The 21,081-nt window shown below is 39.8% G+C and overlaps 1 protein-coding gene across 1 annotated transcript in view; it reads right to left on the reverse strand.

Annotated features, from left to right (window-relative positions):
• Positions 1-361: 361 nt before the first annotated feature.
• Positions 362-21,081, reverse strand: part of TEX14 (testis expressed 14, intercellular bridge forming factor) — a 427,022-nt gene continuing 406,302 nt past the window's right edge. The window contains exons 26-27 of the mRNA XM_075195065.1: positions 17,412-17,492; positions 362-549 (exon numbers count right to left, since the gene is read on the reverse strand). Of these exons, the coding sequence (XP_075051166.1) occupies positions 542-549; positions 17,412-17,492 (89 nt within the window). The 3' untranslated portion in view covers positions 362-541. The remainder of the gene's footprint in view (positions 550-17,411; positions 17,493-21,081) is intronic.

Consider the following 21,081-nt stretch of genomic DNA (forward strand, 5'->3'; position numbering starts at 1 on the left):
ATTGGATGTATCCTACATTATATTGTGTCTGTTAGAGCAGTCTATTTAGACCCGTATTCAACAAGAGACGTTTCTTCAGAACTTCTTGTAGTTGAATATAGATGTGCCAATGGCAGAATTTCATGTATTTTAAAAAAACACACAATACGTTTGTTCGTGTGCCTTAATAAATCAGGCCCTCTATGTTTTTGTTTTATGACTGTTTAACCTGCCCACAAATATAGCAGACATTGTAAAAACAATTGTTTTCAAGTACTGGCAATCAAAAACTTCAAACGTGGATAATCATATGTCTGAAAGATCTTCTATGTATTTACAGGATTATATTTCCAACTACATCAGTAAAACTTCAATACAATGCTTTCAACAAAACACTTTTATTAACATTTTAACAACATGAAGTGAGTACTTCAAAACAATGCATAACAAATAACATTGATGAACTAAACCATTACTGGCTGCTAACATGCGGGAAATAAACTGAATTGGTCATCAGCCAGGAGTTTCCATCTTTTTTTGGGAGAGTAATTTTGCTTCTGAACTATGTTCCTAAAAGGTAAAAAACACAATATATATTTAGTGCTGTAGTCTGTAAATGTATCTACAGATATAGCAAAAGTTACATTGACACAATGCATGAGACTCCTTGAAGAATAAATAACATGGGCAGTGCATCCCTCCTTCCAAGGTAACAACCCTGAGTTTATTACCACTGAATCAAGGGAACATAATGTTGGATCATCCTGCAAAAGTGTCATCTAGCACCAGGCTATAACGGTCTGGGATGGTGACTATAACAGGGAGAACCACAGCATAGGATCCCCATTTCAGAATGGGAAACAAGCCCCAGTCTAATCAGCACATGGCATAATTCTATTTGGGCTCCCACTAGGTCATCCTGGCATCCCATGGTTGTGCCACTCTAGATGTTTATAGACAGAAAATCATTATGTACTGTATGTTTGTGGAACTACAAGGTCCTACAGATATTGACTGCTTGGGTATGGAGGCACATGTAGAACAACAAGTGCAACCATGTCCATGGCTACTAGTGGCCGCCAGAGTATGCTGGAACTTGTGGAACCAGTAAGGGCTAGCTTGAACAGACACAAACACATATTCACAAACATTTTTATTAAAATAGGCACTGCCAAACCCCTGTTTACCATTTTATTAAACTGCTGAATTGAAAGAAAATCTTGTTCCTGAAGCAGTCCATAAGGAATTTTTATCAATGACTTAATTTCAAGAGAAATAAAATAAAAACCAGAAAAGATTAACACAATTGCTTATTATGGAGTCCTGCCGCAAAATAACAGAATGCTATGTTATGCATGAGATATATTTCTGCTCCGGGTGCACAATACAATGTAGAAAAATATTACTGAATGTTATGTAGAGACTAGTGTTATCTTATGCGTATGACGCATTTTCCATACTACTGTATGTGATAGCTAAATTACATTAAACTGAATAGAGCCAGAGAAGCATTTACCAGCTTAGTTTTACACAAACGGCACATCTTTGCTCCTGACAAACGCTCTATGGATTGTAAAGATTATGACATTTTCATAAGATTATTAATTTGCATGATTCCCAGAAATGTCCGACAAATAATTTTGTGGCGGCAGCTCTGTCCAAATTAGGTTCTAGGATAGTGTTAAAATTTTAAGAAATGCTATTAAGGAAGACACCCTGTCCCCTATTTGGAGGATTAACAATTGGACGCTTATCCAACAACAATGACATAACTTCACTGTGCTTCTGAGTGCAGAGTGATTGGAAAAGACTTGTTCAGTAATATCTACATTCTTTTGGATTTCTGGATGCATTGTAAGGCTGTGGGAAAGTTTTGTTTATGAGCCCTAGGTGGTTATGGAATAAATTCGTTTTTTTGGAAAAGCACTATCTGCACTTCCTGATGTTTAAGGTACATACCATAGTATGATTTTAGGGAGTACTGAGGCAGTTTACATTTAGAGAGACAACCTTATATTCTCTATTTAAACTATTTCCCTGGCACCCAGGAGTCAAGGTGTGGCACGACTATTCAGCATGAACCTGGTTTGCCCAGGGGGCCCTCATGCTTTTTGTGGCCTGATTGCCCTAGGAGATCTGCTGAGAGCTGCCTGGGCTGGTTTTACATTATGACAGAGTTACCCCACACTTACTCCCTGTTATAGCGTCCCAATCGCATCCTGGAATAAGTTCATTGTTCCCCTGCTTTAGTGGCAACCAGCCCAAGTTATAGCACTGGTGCTGGTTAGACATTAAAGGGTGGAAGGCACAATACTATTAGATAATATACACCTTCAGAAAAGATTCAGATGCATCATAATGCGTCAGTGAGGACTCCCTGTGGTGTGTTCAAACTTTCTCTCTACCTGAAAAAGAGTTTATAGCCAACGAGGACCCCCTTAAAAGAACAGGCTGAGAGCTATAAAATTCTGAAATTTTGGTAGGTGGACACTTCTCATATCATTGGGACACATTGGACTTTTGTATTTTAAGAGACTTTTATTTTTTATTTGTTTTATACAATGTTGTGACTGGATCACTTATAAGTAACTTATGGTATACATTTATTTAAAGGAAATAGCGCAGGGCACTTTTTTATATAATTGCAAATACACCTATTTTTTTATATTGTGTCTATTTTGGTAAGGGAAATCTTTATTTCTGAGACAAGGGAAGAAACTCGTTTATTTTAACCTTGCTAGAGGAAATGCATTATTTCTGATATATATATATATATATATATATATATATATATATATATATATATCTGATACAATAAGCCTTTGTTTAGAAAGTCTTTTGTGTATCTTGGTGTAAGGAAATGCCCTGTTTGGGGTTTTGCAACTTTTCTAGGAGAAAACGTGTATTCTGCAACTGTTGGAAGATAGCACACATGCTAATCTCATGTTAATTAGACCTTTTGATGTGAGTGTCCAATACCCCTTAAGGGAAAGGATGGATAATTAGACTCACTGTCAGATGTACACTGTGTCCAAAATAATAAGCAGAAAATCACAGCAATGTTTTAGGATATCACAGATAAGCGTAACTATTGTTAGCTTTGCATTGCATGTAAATCCATGTTTGAGTAAACAAATTACATCCTGATTCTAAAATTAGCCTGTGAGGCTGTGTCTAAAACTGTATAAAAAGAGAGCCCTAGTACACTGAAATGTATCATTCTGATGTTCCATCTGACCTGACCACTGATACCTTTAATCAGTGGAACTGTCCTTGTCAGGACACTTGAGCGAAATAAACATTGCTCTCTGCTCCAAGACCCTGCTTAACAACTTTCTCAAATTTTACTGTAATCGTGTGAACTACAGATTAGACCCTAAATCTAATCCGTCCTCCGGCTGTTCTGAAGTTTGGACCCAGCTTCTAGTACCACAGCTCTGCTCGCTACCCAGCAGATATGGCCAGTGTGATAGGCCAGGGGGATCCATCTCTGGGGTACCAGTCCAAGTGTATCAGCATGGGAGTACACTAGCAGCGACAATTATCCAGAAGGAACGTGGTTCTGGATGCCATAAAGGAGTCTAGTGGTGGTAACAGGAGGGGCGTATTCGGAATAACGAAAGGTGACGGTGACAAAGTAAGCCGAGCCGGTTTCCAGCAACAACAGACAGGATGGCATAGGCGGTCTATCTTGTCACAGATTTCTTATGTATTATAAATGTGTTTCTGTGAGGTAATACACTATCTTCACTATCTTACTATTCCTCTTCTTCCTGCTCATATCTGTTTACCTTCAATATATGAACACCTTGGAGAGGAGAGAATATACCTATTCGAAACCTTTGTCGTTGCGATATGCGAAAAAGAACAGAGCTTTGAGTAAGCATATTTACAAAGGGGATAACTCCCCAGTAGTCACTATCACACTTATGGTGTTTAAGATTTCACTATCTAAGAAGACACATATTAACCTCTTGTGATTGGGTATCCTTAGTAGACATATGTGGAACATACTACACAATATTTGTCATTACTTTTCTCCACATATGACTTCATTGGATGGACTGTGACGATGTTGGTAGCTAAAGAATATTCGAAAAACATCAAAAGAGGTTTGACCTATATGGACTTGATAATTTATTGAACCATTGTTGTATATTATATATTTTATGTCAACCTTAAGAAACTATAACATTTCTTGATGTGCGTTATCGCTTCTTTATACTTCCAAGGCAGCTATCCAAATAAGGAGTGCTCCGAGCTTTACATATATATATATATATATATATATATATATATATATATATATATACATACATACAGTCAAGTCCATAAATATTGGGACATTGACACAATTCTCATATTTTGGGCTTTATACACCACCACAATGGATTTGAAATGAAACTAACAAGATGTGCTTTAACTGCAGACTTTCAGCTTTATTTTGAGGGTATTTACATCCAAATCAGGTGAACAGTGTAGGAATTGCAACGGTTTCTATATGTGCCTCCCACTTTTTAAGCGACCAAAAGTAATGGGACAAACTAAACAATCCTACATCAAACGTTCACTTTTTAATACTTTGTTGCAAATCCTTTGCAGTCATTTACAGCCTGAAGTCTGGAAGGCATAGACATCACCAGACGCTGGGTTTCATTCCTGGTGATGATCTGCTGTAAATGCTCTACAGAATGAATGGGCAAAAATTCCCCACAGAAACACTCCAACATCTTATATAGAGAGAGAGAGAGAGAGAGAGAGAGAGAGAGAGAGAGAGAGGAGAGAGAGGAGAGAGGAAGACGTGCTTCTTTAAATGAATGAAATGTGTACAAGTGAAATGTGTATAAATGGGTGCTGTCAGAACCACCTTGGGTATTCCTAAGTGTATGAACATCACAACCAACTCTTTAGCTATGATACTAGAGTGTATATTTCTTAATGACAGTGCCCATGGATATGGTGTGGCATACTCTAAAACTACTAGAATATATGGATGCCCAGCTGCTGCCTTTTCTAGTGGATCCACAAGGTCCATGGCAATGTGCTGAAAAGGGACTTCACAACAGGTATAGATATCGGGTGGTCCTGTAAGCAGGTTTAGGACAGGTTCTCTGACAGACTGAGCCTAAATGGGAATGTGCCATTGTTAACACCATGCGCACATGTACTTTGTGGGCTCAAATCTGTTTGCAAAACTATTCAGTTGCAGTTAAAAGTTTGCTGTTTTGTTGCAAAGAAAGCAAATGTAAAATTTACAGAGAATAGCGCACAAAACAAAAAACAAGCAATGAGTGGCAGTTCTGTTGACAAAAACGCCTTGTTGAAGAAAAGTCATAGAAAAATTCCCAGATTGGTGGAAGCCAACAGTAACTCAAATAACAATGCATTACAACAGTAGTATACAGAAGAGCATCTCTGAACACGTAGCATGTTGAATCTTGAAGTGAGTGAGCTACAGCAGCAGAAAACCACACCAGTTTTTACTCCTATCAGCTAAGAACAGGAAACTGTCACTACAGTGGGCAGAGGCTCACCAACACTGGACAGTTGGAGATTGAAAAAACTTTGACTGGTCAGATTTCTCGGCAACATGCAGATGGTAGGGTAAAAATTTGGCGTAATCATCATGAATTGATAGAAGTGGATTTTTAAGTTACAGACTCTGTTTCCAGAAGGTTTCAATGAGACAATTGAGTTTAATAAATGGTATCAATAAGTGGGATTTAAAACATGTTTGATTAATAAGAGCAATGTCAAAAGTATAGATTTATACACAATGCTTAAATGAAGAATTGTTTCAGGTTCAATGGATTTTTCCTTTTCGTTGTTTTGTTTTGCTCGTCTGTCTGAATTTATATTTTAGCACAGTTGAAACATGATGTTGTCAATATTTAAAAATGGAAGGTTTAATATCTTTATGAATATTATGAATTATTTTTATTATTGAGGTAGGGATTGGAGTATAGGGTTCATAATGGTTCATTTTGAACAGATGTATTGTTGCTGTTTATTATTCATGATATCCAAGGCAATAATATGTACCGTATATACTCGAGTATAAGTCGACCCGAATATAAGCCGAGGCACTTAATTTTACCACAAAAAACTGGGAAAACTTATTGACTCGAGTATAGGGTGGGAAATGCAGCAGCTACTGGTAAATGTCAAAAATAAAAACAGTGCTGGATATCATTAACACTGGGCTCCCAATAATACAAACATGAGGTTGTAAATAAATATATCAAAATTTATTGTTATTAAACATCAATAAAATTATATAAGTACATAATATATACCCATATCCTAATAAATTGTACACAAATGGTTAAACTAAATCCTTTGCACTTGGTATCAAGCCTAATAGGTGAACACAGATATAAATAACATTCACTAAAGACAACTCAGATCATTAATATAGAAATCAATGAGACAGTCTGTGGACACTAAATACATGTGCCAGTTCTGTTTATTCTCCTTTAGAAGGTGATGAGCAGTTACTCCTAAGTGTTCAGAACAGTACAGTAATTTAGGCTTTAGTAATGCAAAAGATGCTGCACATACGCTAAATAGAATTTGATATAATAGCTCAGATAAAGATAAGTTTGATTTTGTTTGCTGGAAGAAACATTTTAACAGAACAATACAATTTGCTTTGTGTGATTTAACCCTTATTATACTTGAAGTTTGGGATGTTTTTAGACTTTTCAATGATTTCACAGTTATGCAAAGGAATCTTCAGACACTTATTAATAGGTGACAAAAAATGAAAATATTGGACTTTAGAAAACTGATGCAAATAATTGCAGTGGACAAGTCAGGGTACTCACATGTGTCTCTGACCAGCGGGGCTAGATGGAAATGTCCCAGTCTTTAGCTTTGACTGACAGGCTCCTTTTCATTTAACTTTATTGTTCCATGTGCAATGAACACACAAAAACGGGCTACAATAAAATGATGGCTGACAGTGATCCACAGAGGCTTCAGATGCCTGCAGATGAGCGGGGGAGACTGGAGAACGGAGACCAGGTAAGTGGGACTCGAGTATAAGCCGAGGGGGGCTTTTTTCAGCACAAAAAATGTGCTGAAAAACTCGGCTTATACACGAGTATATACGGTATATGCTTTTGTTTTTGTAATTTATGGTTTTAATCTATTTATATTAATTTATTCATTTATTGTTTTTTTTAATTTTTAACTACAGAATAAGAATGTCTGAACGGACCTAGGGGTAAATGTATCAAGCTGAGTGTTTTCCGGCGGGTTTGAAAAGTGGAGATGTTGCCTATAGCAACCAATCAGATTCTAGCTATCATTTTGTAGAATGTACTAAATAAATGATAGCTAGAATCTGATTGGTTTTTCAAACCCGCCGGAAAACTCTCCGCTTGATACATTTACCCCCTAGTGTGCTGATATCCAAAAGTGATACAATTAAGCTGACTTAAGCACCATATGTGAATGATCCAATCATGCTTAAGAAGAGGCTGTATATAAAGAACACCATTTAGGTAGATTGATTAAGGCTTGAGAAAGTCCACACAATAGTGGACGAAACACGTTATTAATTGCCTTGGATTCCTAATTCATTAATTGATTTCTTATACCAATTGATATACACCTTATTGAATCCCCTTTCAGCGCTGTATGTTTTCTTTCTTCTATTAATTTATTTTTATCTATGGGATACAACACTAGTCCCTATACAGCTGCGGTTGGTGATTCATTATAGGGTGTGAAGATATTGTCAGCGCCACGTGATATCATTTTGTTTTGTGTAATTATCATGAAACCATAGATCCATCCTGCTTTGTCTCAACAATGCAGGCTGATGGTGTGTTTGTGGTATAATGGTGTGGGGAATGTTTTCTTGCCCTGCATTATGTCCCGTAATACTAATGGAGCATTTTTAAAATGCCACAAACTACCAGAGTACTGTTGCTGATCATGTTCATCTTCATGATCATCTTTTAATGGTTACTTCCAGCAGGATAACCTGCTTTGTCACACAGCACATGTCATCTAAAGCTGTTTCCACAAACATGACAATGAGTTCAGTGTACACCAATGGCCACTTAATCCCAACCCAATATTCACGGCATGAATGTGCAGCTGACAAATCTGTAGCAACTGCATGTTATTTTGTCAACATGTTATTTTGTCAACATGTTTCTAGAACCTTGTTGAATCCATGCCACAAAAAATTCAGACTGCTCAGGTAACAAAATGAGTCCTACCCAATACTAGAAAGCTGAACCTAATAACGTGGCCACTGAGTGAATATAAAAAGAAAGAAGCATTTAAAAAAGATGTCAGCAAATAAAAGTGGATATTCAAAATGCCAAGAGATAAGGCATAGCAATTACATAATGCAATCTTAAGTAAGACACCCTCACTATGACCATAGGAGAAGCTATTAAGGTGAAAAGAATTAAACAAGAGTGTTGGGAAAACTCTGACTGTAAATATGAGCAGCAGTTAATTGTGCATATGGTAAAGGAAATGCAGATGACCGTTAAAGAAGATATAAAAGCATATCTTTTTCTTTCGGGGGCTTGTCCTTCTACCACACACCCAGACCCGAGGATTGTCAAGATGGTGGCGTCGGCATACTTCTCTCCTCCTGCTGCTCTTTTCGGGTTCTTCCCCCTGAACCCTCCCTCTCTTTTTCCTCATTTGAGGTTCACTCTATCCGCCTATTCCACTCAGTCCACCTCGTGTTGCTGTTATCTACCGTCCTCCCGGTCCTGTCTCCCAATTCCTTGATCACTTTGCCACCTGGCTCCCTCTCTTTCTCTCCTCTGACCTTCCCTCCCTCATCTTAGGGGACTTTAATATCCCTATAGACAATCCCTCAAACCCTGCTGCCTCCAAACTTCTCTCCCTCTCCTCCTCCCTTGGTCTCGGTACTGTTTCACACCTCATTAATTCACCTTTCCCTCTCTCGGACCACCATCTCCTTTCTTTTAGCATCTCTTCACCCCTCTCACCATCCCAATCCCCCAAGGTTACTCTCACCATGCGTAATCTTGACACAATTGATAATATCACTTGCCCCTCCTCCCTGGGCTCGCTCCTTTCCCCCATCACCACTCATTCTTGCCCCGATGAGGCTGTCTCCTTTCACTCACTCCTTGATCCGCTCCAATCCCTCTACTCCATTGAAACTGCCCTCACTAAGGTCACTAATGACCTCCTCCTCGCTAAGTCCAAAATACACTACTCCCTTCTTATCCTTCTTGACCTCTCTGCTGCCTTCAATACCGTTGACCACGCAAACTCTCAATTCTATAGGCCTCTGTAACACTGTCCTCTCCTGGTTTTCCTCTTACTTCACCAACCGCTCCTCTTCCCTTACCTGTTGGCGTTCCTCAAGGTTCTGTTCTTGGCCCCCTGCTTTTCTCCCTCTACACCTCCTCCCTAGGTGTCCTCATCCGCTCCTTTGGCCTCAAGTACCACCATGCTGATGATACCCAAATCTTTCATCCCCTGACCTCTCTCCTTCCCTTCTGTCTCGTGTCTCCTGCTGTCTCTCAGCCATCTCATGTTGGATGTCCCAACGCTTCCTTAAATTCAATATTTTCAAGACTGAACTTATTGTCTTCCCCCTTCCAGGACACTCCTCCCTCTCTATTTCTGTTAGTAACACTACCCTCGTTTCTGTCCCTCAAGTCTGATGCCTTGGGGTCATCCTTGATTTCTCCCTCTCCTTCAAGCCTCACATCCACCTTCAGAATATATCCAAGATACGTTCCTTTCTCACCACGGAAGCTATGAAAACCCTTGTTCACTCACTTGTAATCTCTCGCCTTGACCACTGTAACCTCCTTCTCTGTGGCCCACCTGATTCTCACCTTGACCCTCTTAAGTCTATCCTCAATGCTGCTGCCCGCCTCATTTTTCTCTCCCGCCGCTCTATCTCTGCTGTCTCCCTCCAACAGTCACTACATTGGCTCCCACTGGCCTACAGAATTAAATTTAAACTCCTCACCCTCACCTTTAAAGCTCTTAATCAATCCTCCCCTCCCTAGATCTCCAATCTCATCTCTACCTACACTCCTACCCGCCTCCTCCGCTCTGCCTGTGACCGCTGCCTCACTGCTTCACTGATCACCTCTTCTCACTTCCGTCTCCAGGACTTTGCCCGGGCTGCTCCCCAGCTGTGGAACGATCTTACACGTTTCATTAGGTTAGCATCTACTCTCAAAGGCTTCAAGCATGCCCTTAATACTCAATTCTTTATTCAGGTCTATCAGTCCTCCTCCTAACTCCCTTGTCCCAACTCTCTCCCCGTTAGTACCACTGTATTTGTGTCTCCCCTTTCCTTTAAGATGTAAGCTCTCAGGAGCAGGGCCCTCTTTCCTTGTGTACTCCTTCTACTATTCCATCACCCTCTGTACCTCTTGGCCTGCTTCCCTAGCCCTGTTTTCTTAAGCTTCGGCTGATTTCTAGCATCACTTTCACTCATTGTCCCAGTAATAATTTGATTTGCATTATCATGTTACCTGTGTCTGTGTATATATTTTTGTTCTTTTTTTGTTCTTTCTGCATCATGTTGTGTCATGGCTCCCTGTTTTCTGTATGTCATGACCCTTTGTGGCGCCTTATAAATTAAAGATAACAATAATAATAATAATCACCACAGATGGAGTCTACAGTTCCACATATGACATAAGCCATTTTGCAATTAATAGCATACTGTTCTAATGTCAAAAATTGGAAAGTTCCCAAGGCCCAAAGAGAAAACAGAAAAAGAAAGATGGAAGATCAGACCACCAGATAAGAGAGAACCAGGATGGCTGTTAAAGACCCTGGTAAATAAGAGACTTTGAAAGACTTTCAGAGGTAGTGAATTGGGGAAGGGGATGTGTGGTGGTTACAGGTTAGGTGGTGTAATGAATGCAGGAAAAAAATGCACAACTAGTGTTCTAGGCAATGGCACTGGTTTGCCACCTTTTCAGGTCCAGGGTCCTCTCCCACAAACTTAAAAAGAAGTGTGATCCCACCTATTTGTATCCCAGTACAGACCTGCAGAAAGCAGGAAAGCGGCCCAGTACAGACCTGTGTAAGGCAGGAAAAAGAAGACCCAGTGAGGCCAGTGTGTATGTCCTATAGATGGCAGGAGAGAAAATGAGGGCCCATTGAGGCTATCGAGGGTTAGGAGGAGGACTTAGAAGGAGAATGGCTCAGAGAAGCCTGAGGAGATAGCTCTGGGAAAAGCGTGCACCAGACAGCCGAGTAAAGGGCTGTGGAATAGCAGGCAGGCACAAAAAGAAGCTGCATGTGGGAGGAGATGCAGCAAGAGAATGGGCCTAGGCGTTTTGTTTTTTTCTTTAAAGACATCAGTACTGTGCTGCTCCCTTTAAATCTGACAAATCTGAGTTTGCTGATGGAAACTTTTACCTTACACCAAATAGAAATCACTAACAGAAAGCTGCTATAAAGAGGAAATAAAGAGAACGGCGCCTTCTGGTGTGCACGTACCAGACATATATAAATTTTTGCTTATCTGTATATTCAGCTGGATGTGGCACCCATCGTATTCAGCACGTGGTCTCCACCTGTATATGCTGCTACTTGGTCATCCAAAAAAGGGGTCACTGTTATTACAGTAGTCTGCTCCGCTCACCAGGTAGAGAATGTGAAAATAGAGATCCCATATGGTGTAGTATTTTTTACAAGCAATTTAATCAACATAAGTAAAAAATGCATGCTCCATATTATATGGAAAAACTTATGGATGTCAGCGGATTAAAGAAGCTATATTCTGCACTTCTGTTACTGAAGTGGACATTTTTTAAAAAAATTATGAGGTGTTTATATGTATGTATATTAATATTAAATGGTTTAAAACGATCCGCAGTTCACAGACCTGTTTTTGTGATTCTTGACACACTGTTGCAAATTTGTTTATTCTTCCAGATATTATATTTTGAGGATGCAGACCCCTCGCAACTAGTGTGTTATTTGAATTACAACCTATTAAGCACCAGAATATTTTTTCTGTGCTGTACATGATGATGTGGAAGCCTACCTAACGACATTTGAAAGAACTGCAGTGAAAGCTGGCCTAGGGTTGGCTCCCTTCCTATCCGGGGAGCCACAAAAGTCATATTTTGACCTAAGTCTGACCAAGTATGATAATTTAAAAGTTGAAATCCTGACTCATTTGGGAGTCACAATGTCGGCCCTGGCACAACATGTTTATTACTGGGGATACAGGTAGATAGACCTCCCCGCTCACATATTCATGACCTAATCCCTCTCACTAAGAAATGGGTCCAACCTGAGACTTTGACAGGGTGACAAATTGTGGAAAGGGTCATCATGGATCGATATCTTGCGCTGTTCTGCGCAAATGAGAGAGCTATGGGGATCCTAACATTGCAGACCAGCTTGTGGAGATGGTGGAGAGTTATTTGGCAGCTGAGGAACTGATGAGTGCACTCCACCAGCCTTTAATTCTGCGACAGCGAGCTCCAGCGGGCACTGGTAACACTGTTCCAGGGAAAAAGGGTGCTGGGTGGTGGAATGAACTGGAAAATCCAGAGACTGTAGCCTTGGAACCAGGAGATGGGCCAGCTAGGCAAAGAAGGTTCCTGTCTCGTATAACACTTAATAATAATGTGATAAGATTTTTTTGATGTGGTGGCCTAGTCCATATTGCTGTTGATTGTCCTCTTACCTCTGAACCTATGCAATGTGATACTGGTTATATACCAAATGTGTGGAAACATTACAGTATAGAAGACAAATGGATAAAGATTCTGTTAATATGGTTACTCTTGTAAAAACCGAGTCGGTGAGCCCCTTAAAGCGTAAAGGAAAAACTATTGGGGTAACCTATATACATAGGAATCCTGGCATTATGTTACTGCTAAAGTGAACATAGCAAAATACTGTGGTTCCATGGTATTCACTGTTGGATTAGTTCCTTCTTTGAGGTTTGTTATAGTGGGGAGAGATTGTTCCTACTTGTGTAACCAACTGGGTTTCCCACAGCTTCCAAAAGTGAATAACCCAGACCTGTTTGATAATATTACTGATGCAGTGGCAGTGGGAGTGTTTCCTGAGTATAAAGTGTTTCCTTTTTCAAATATGATTGGGGAGTTAGAAAATGACGACAGCAGCAGTGAGTGCAGGATAATGCACATCCTACTGAAGTAGGAAATGTTGTTGAACCAGTTGACTGCTTGTCTGATCTTGTGTGAAAATATACTTTTTCTTCAGCTAAAAGACCCTACTCTGGTAAAGGCTACAGAAAATGTAAAAAAAGGACCGATGGAAACCTAGTAGAGCCTGATAGTAGGTTGTCATATCCTTACATGTCAATGAGTCAAGTGTTGTTGTATTACATGTACAAAAAGGTAGAGAAGATATTGTGGAACAGTTAATAGCTCCTAAAATATAAAGAAGAATGGTGTTAGACCTGGCTCATGGTCACATAAGTGCAGGGCATCTAGGGGTAGAAAATACCTCAGAAGGAATTTTACATCAGTTTTTCTGGCCAGGGGTCCATAAAGATGTGTTTGGCTACTGTGCATCTTGCCCTGAGTGTCAATACCATGCTCCTAGGCCACATTATCAAAGTCTGCTTGTCCCATTACTAATTCTTGAGGTACGGTTTGAAAGGATAACTATGGATTTGGTAGGATCTCTAATAAAGTCTGCAGAGTGTCATCAGTATATGTCTTCTGGTGATATTGGCTTACGCTACTAGATACCGAGAAGTAATGCTGTTGCGCAACATGTCAACAAACGCTATTGCCAGGGAACTGGTATATGTCTATAGCAGTAGGGATACCGAAAGAGGTGCCCAGGTACCCCATTTATGTCCAGAATTATGAAAGCATTGTGAGGCTTGTTTAAGGTTACTCTGCTGAGGACCTCTGTGTATCACCCTCAGATTGATGGTTTGTGGAGAGGGTTAACAAAACTTTAAGGCATATGCTAAAGAAGGTAGTGGATATAGATGGGAAAAATTGGGATTGTTTGTAACTCTATTTATTGCTGGACTTTAGAAAGGTTCCACAGTCCTCCACAGGATTCTCACCTTTTGATTTGCTGTATGGGAAACACCCTAGGGGTTTGTTGGATATTGCAAAGTAGACATGGGAGGGACAACCCAGTCCCTATAAAACGGTGATTGAACATGTTTCTTAGATGCAGGAAAGAATAGGTGCAGTGGTGCCAATAGTATATAACCGTAAAGCCCAATTATGCATCTTTGTTCCTGGGCTTATGTTGGTACCCACGGTAGAAAGTAAGTTTTTTGCCAAATCGCAAGGACCATTTGAAATCACGGAAAATTAGACGAAGTTAATTATAAAACATACAAGCCAGAGAAACGAAAGCCGGAATAGATTTATCATGTAAACCTTATAAAACCATGGAAATATAGAGTAGCTCTATCCACTAACCTGATCCCTAGGATAACCTTTATAACTCTGATTCCGAAAGTAACTGTAGCTGAAACACTCTCAGCCATTCAACAGCATGAGGCTAAAGAGTTTCTCATAAGAAATAAAGATTTGTTTGAGGACAAACTGGGTAAAACAACAGTCATTAAACATGACATAGTCACTGAACCAGGGGTTAAGGTTAAGCTAAAACCTTATAGGATACCAGAAGCCCAACGTGAATCGGTGGCAAAATAAATTAATGAGTGTATCCAATGCTGCGTGTTGATGAGCACATTGAAAGGCTGGATACAGCATGGTACTTAACCACTCTAGACCTAACCAAATTGTAATGCTAAGTATATTGACAGACAGAGCAAAAAATACAACTTTTTCTGCTCCAGAAGGTCTGTTCCAGTATAAGAGGTTACCATTTGGGTTAGATAGGGCACCAGCCACATTTTAACGAATGATGGATAAAATTCTGAGGCCCCATAGACAATATGCTGCAGCTTACTTGATGATGTAGTCATCCATAGTCGTGACTGGCAAACTCACATACCCAGGGTACAAGCAGAGTTGGACACCATACGTGATGGACGGTTAACAGCCAACAAAAAAATGTTATTTAGGGATGGAGGAGGTGAAGTATTTGCGGTATATCGTAGGTAAAGTTCTGCCTATCAATATATCATGCTTCTTTACTGTTCAAAATGTGGACATTCGGCATTTCTCCACAGCAAGAATGTTTGATTCTAGATAAGATAACTGATATGTTGTGTTTAGAATATTTTGAATATGGGTTGAACAGTTTATAGGAGTTGGGGAAGGGAAGGCATTGTCTCTTTGTTTCTTGGAAGCTAAGCTATACTACAGGCATACATAGTCAATTATTCAACATGGTAACATTCCAATGCACTAATATTTATTCAATTAGTTATTTCAAATGCCATTAATGTTTCATTTATGCATAAGCCTTATAGTTTGTAAAGCAAGTGATGTGGAAGCAGTCCTTACACTAATTCCAATGAATGAGACTTTTCAATTAATATGATTATGTGGCTAGGGATTTTATCTTCGTTAAACAACTAGAAAAGTTCATGGCAGATTAAATATATATGAAAAACAGCACTGTTTAAATGTTCAGCCCACTGTAGGGAGCTGATCTGCACTTCTCCTTTCTGATGGTCCTCCTCACATAAAATCTACAACCCACTTCCCTCCTCTTTGCTTGTCACCTTCCCTTCTGTTTCCTACTCTCTTATCTGCTTCTCTCCTTCCAGTCCATTTTGATCCTGTGCAATCAGCCTCTGCAAAAACTGGTGCTATGCTTGCAGTGTAGTGGGCGCAACCTCGTTGACCTTCCTCACGCTGCTGTTTCAAAAGTAGGAGGGGGGAGTGGTGACTACATGGACCAATAGGTCCACACAGAAACTCTCCTTCCTCATAATCCAGCTCTCTACTAGTGCAGAAGCTCCCTTTATCTACAGTCAAGTGATACAAATAAGGAGTTACCAAAGTAGTTTACTTGTGTTTCATCAAAGGGACAAATCCCTGCTTCATATTCAACTTTATTTATAGTTACACTGCCCTAGATATTGTGCGGGAATTTATGTATTCCATTCATTTTTAGCGAGAAGAAATAGATGCTCATTAAAAACTAAGTAGCAAAATAAGAAAATTAGAATATAAATTAATACATGTCGAGTTTACCTATGAGGTAAATACAGCCCTGATAATGTTTCTAAAAGGAACCTTAAATCAAAACCACAATTATATATTGTGTAAAATTGTGTATAACTAAAATATTTCATTAATCAAAGTGCAGTTTTAGTAGATTTTTGTTTCACACTCCTCTAAACCTAAATCTAAAAAAAAAATAAGTAAGATATGATATAAGCAAGACTGTACCAAAGTGGTCTTTGTAAACAAAGTATAACGTCCAAATATTCACGTCCACATTAAATATTTTACTTTAGTTAATTAAGAGTTGAATATTCATTTTGACGTAGCCATGTACTAACAGCTGCTTGTATTTCCATCTAACGCCTTTCAAATAAAAAATCCTTTAGGGAGAAGTAAAGGGTTGGGTACCTTAATCTGGTTCAAAGAAATCGACACTGCATACCCAGACAAGAACACACCGATGGTGTGATTCCCGACAGCCTCTTGACAGCAACTGCTTGCAATACACACTTGAAAGGATTCCAATTAATGAACATGATGGCTGCCTACAATGATGTCTATTTCAAGAGCCACTGTATCTGACATTATGGTGTTAACGTGTTCATTTAAGGTGATGCCGGCTCGACAATGTACAAGCCTTTGTAAAGCACATTGTAGAGCCAGCGCCTCTTTAACACCAACATTAATACAGTCACTCTTGAAATAGATGTCATTGCAGGCGGGCACTATGTTCATTAATCCAAATCCTTTCAAGTGTGTATTACAAGCAGTCGCTGTCAAGAGGCTGTCTGGGTACACAGTCAGGGGCGGGCTGGGCCAGGGGGCAGGGGGGCATCGGTCCCCCGGGCCGCTCAATCTGACCCCTGTTCGGGCTGGCCCCCCCCCCCCTCCATGGATGCATGTTTTTCTTTAATAATACCCGCGACAGCGCATAGGCGGCCGCATCACATCACAGACGATGTGGCCGCGTCGCGTGTCATGTGATGCGGCCGCCTGTGCGCCCCCCGGGCTGAACTGTGCCAGCCCACGCCTGTATACAGTGTCGGATTTCTTTAAATCGTTATTAAGACTAGCACCGGAAGACAAGCAAAATCTACAATTCACTGCTGCGGGCATATATTATGTTACAATAATTCTGCAGAAAAATGCTTCCCAGGTGATGATTGTGATAGCATAACAATAATGGGTATTAAGTAGTTTCTGAAACGGTGTAGCAAGGCTGCGCTATATTTAAGATTTTGAGCTACCATTGTTCAAATGAGACTGCTTGAGGCTGGATTCAGTTTCTTAAAATAAAATGTGATGAACAGAATGATATATATATACACAATATATAACCGTAAGACATACCACTTTCTGAATGATCACACTTGCTATTTTTTTCAGACCCATTTGTCAGGGATGTGATGTCCATGCTTTGGCATTCACAATCTGTTAAAAGAAAAAGGAAAAAATTAACTTATATATAATGATGTACGTGTGTGTATAATATATATATATATATTTATATATAATATTCTGCAACAGCCGAGTCAATCCTATGATCTCAACCCAATCGAGCATGTTTTTCACTTGCTGAAGACAAAACTAAGGGCAGAAAGACCCATGAACAAAAAACAACTGAAAACAGATGCAGTAAAGACCTGGTAAAGTATAACAAAGGAGGAAACCCAGGATTTGGTGGTGTCTATAGGTTTCAGACTTCAGGCAGCCATTGCCTGCAAAGGATTTGTGACAAAGTATTAAAAATGAACATTTTATTTATGATTATGTTAATTTGTACAATTACGTTTAAGCCCCTGAAAATAGAGGACTGTTCATAAAAATGATTGCAATTTCTAAACATTTCATACGTTAAAATTGTGTCCAGCCCCTTGAATTAAAACGGAAAGTTCGCACTTCATTTGCATCTCCATTGTTTAATTTCAAATCCACTGTGGTGGCGTACAGAGCAAAATTATGAAAATTGTGTCATTGTCCAAATACTTCCACACCTATATGTATCTGTCTGTCTAGCACTCAATAGGCTTCATAAGCTGCAATTTGAAGTCCCAGAAATATATGCAGAGCCACCTCTTGTTGTAGTATGTAAAAAATAAATTGTATTTAATTGAGCACTTAAAAAGTTATTGTGGCAGATGTGCTTTCATTAGAAATTCCCAATGAAAAGTGAGATTAAAGTTATTTATGTAACACAAAAGAAATGATATTAAGCTTTACAAGACACATTCATTATGCTTTACCTAACAAGTGAAAGTATAATTAGGTATAATTATAATGAAAGAACATATCTACACATATACACATATATTATTCTCTTAAATATTGACAATATGAATCTTTGCATTGCTAAGATTATGAAACCCAGACTTTAGAGATAAGGTAAGTACATGTTTATAAAATCAAAGACAATTTTGTGCACATAAATTGATAGATAAAAAAAAATGACATCTGAGAGTTATATGTAACGTCCAATAGTGGCGTTCTAGTAAACCCTGCAGCCCAGTGAATGACAGAAGCTGATTAGTCATAATTGCCAACATTATGTTGGCTACGTCTGGGAGTTCCTGGAGCGGGGTATGGGCGTAGGGGGTGGGGCATCACGATTTGCGTCATTTTGGCCCCGCCCCAGTGATGTGATGCCTGTTTGGGTCTTTTTACAGCTGTAAAAATTCCCCCCTAAGGTTTGATACATTTCCCCTATATCCTGATTGCACTGATCTCAATTTTAAAAGCAAAAAAGTGACACTTTATAATACTCTGAATTTGGGTCTTTTTCATTTGCATATTATGAAAATAAAAAATAATAACGAAAATGTAATTAACTTTGCAGAGCTCAACATGTCACTACTAGTTTTTGTATAAGTGATTGCCCTTTTTGAAATATTAAACATGATCTGACATATTAAGCGTATCTGATAATTTTAACAGGTCTATAACTCCTCTAATGAGGTAGTAGTAGATATGCCTACAGTATGTGTAATAGACTAGATCTATGTCTCCAATCACTTCTCTCAGCAGTGTTCCAGAGCTAGTGATCTAACTGAACTAACTGAACTAACTGAGCCAAATGAACTAATAAATTATACAGCTTTCATACTGCCGCCCCGGCAATATCCCGGGTTTTTCAAGCCGGGTTTTTGCCGGGGCTCGGAGCATCCCAGCTCAGAAACACCATTCATACTGCACCACGGACCTGGGAATTTCCCGGGTTGACCCCATTCATACTGCACAAGTCTGTGCCCTGGCAATTTGTGTGAGTAATCACCAGAGCAGTTTTCATTGGCTGAAAAATAATGATGTCATTGAAAGGTGACTGTTTTTTTTTTTCTTCCACGGGCTCCCACCGATGACATCATCCTCCAGAAACAGGCAGACAGCCAATCAGCTTGTTTTCTGTGCAACCCGGGTTGAAAAACCCGGGTTGCACCATTCATAGTGCAGGCAACACGGGTCCGACCCGGGAATTACCCCTCGATAAATCCCGGGTGGAAGAGCCGGGTTTTTAGACCCGGGATTTTTGACTTGTACCATTTATACTGCACCAAGACCCGGGTCGTTTGAGCTCGCCCCGGCAAAAACCCGGGAATTTGGTGCAGTATGAATGGGGTATAAGTGGAGAAAAATTTGCAGACAGGACTACGTCACTTATGAAGTGGTATGACAGATCGTGACATTATAGACCCCTTTATGTTGTAAATTGATTTTTCATGCACAGGTCTAAACAAGCACACAGATGAAAAGGAATAACATAATATAAAAGAGGCATGGAAAAACAAACCAAACACATACAGCAAGCAATGAAAGAAGGGACAAATGAAATACATTGAGAGGGAAAATATACTAAAAGTTCAGGTAGTGGCAGCAATAACTTATTGTCTGCCATTTCACCAGTGAAGAGATGTAATTCAGAGATACTGACAGCAGATAACAGCTGGAGGTGAATGCGGCGGTGGTCGCCTGTAAGACCCCTTGTACCTCACCTTACAGAGAATTTTCTTCTTCTCCTCCATGCTTTTGTGCTCATGTTTGAGGTCCGCAGACATGTAACAGAATTATTTCAGTAAAGTGCTAGCCACACCCCCACATTAGGTTGGTCACACCCACTTGGCAAATGTCACTCCCACTTAGATGGGGGGCGCCGGTGCCCTGTCTCGCCCAGGGCACTAAAATGTCTAGTTATGGCACTGTGCAGAGCTGTAACTTGGCAGGTGCAGGCGGTGCTGTTGCCCAGGGCGCAAGCCCAAGGAGGCGCAGCAGCCACCTGCTACCTGCCTATGTTTCCTCAGCCTTTTTCTTTCGTTCCACTGACAGGAAGTTCGGCGTTTGGAACGCAAGTGTGCGTTCCAAATGCCGAACTTCCTGTCAGTGGAACGCCCAGGGCACTAAAATGTCTAGTTACGGCACTGCCTGTGTCCCACTACTTACAAAGAGGACTCCCTGGTCATTTACACCCATGCCCATTAACTAACCAGGGTTTCAGAAGGAGGTGCACTGTGTACCCTTTGCACCTCACACTACACACAGTGACAGACGGTTACATATACATTAGTTTGATTATATTTCTTACTGAGAAATTGCATTTCAGAGTGAATTGGATTTGGATTTTTGTGAATTAGTTCCAGGTAAAATGTTTGATTTTATATATAAGTATTGATTGGGATAGCTACTTATAACGATCAATGACAGGTGTTCAAGTTATTTAAAAACAATCAGTGTAACTTTGCACCACTTTTCTACTGAAGCAGGGAGCATCCCTATGAAAAGCGTAGGCCATTGCTTCTTTGCTTTTTGGCTAAGATGAAGTGTAGTTCTGTCCTAGGAGAGTATGGTGAGCCCCCCCATAATGGACAGGATTTCTTGGCCATCTGGCCAAAAGACTGTCAGCAAGGAATCCTGGGATGAAATTCCTATGGGGTGGCCATTCAAAGCATAATTCATTAAGGCATGCAAAATGAACGTAAACAGTGTATTTTTTAAAAACGCACGTTATTTGGGCATACACAAGTCCATATTCAAC

This window comes from Mixophyes fleayi, chromosome 2 (genome assembly GCF_038048845.1).
Source record: "Mixophyes fleayi isolate aMixFle1 chromosome 2, aMixFle1.hap1, whole genome shotgun sequence".
NCBI classification, from domain to species: domain Eukaryota; kingdom Metazoa; phylum Chordata; class Amphibia; order Anura; family Limnodynastidae; genus Mixophyes; species Mixophyes fleayi.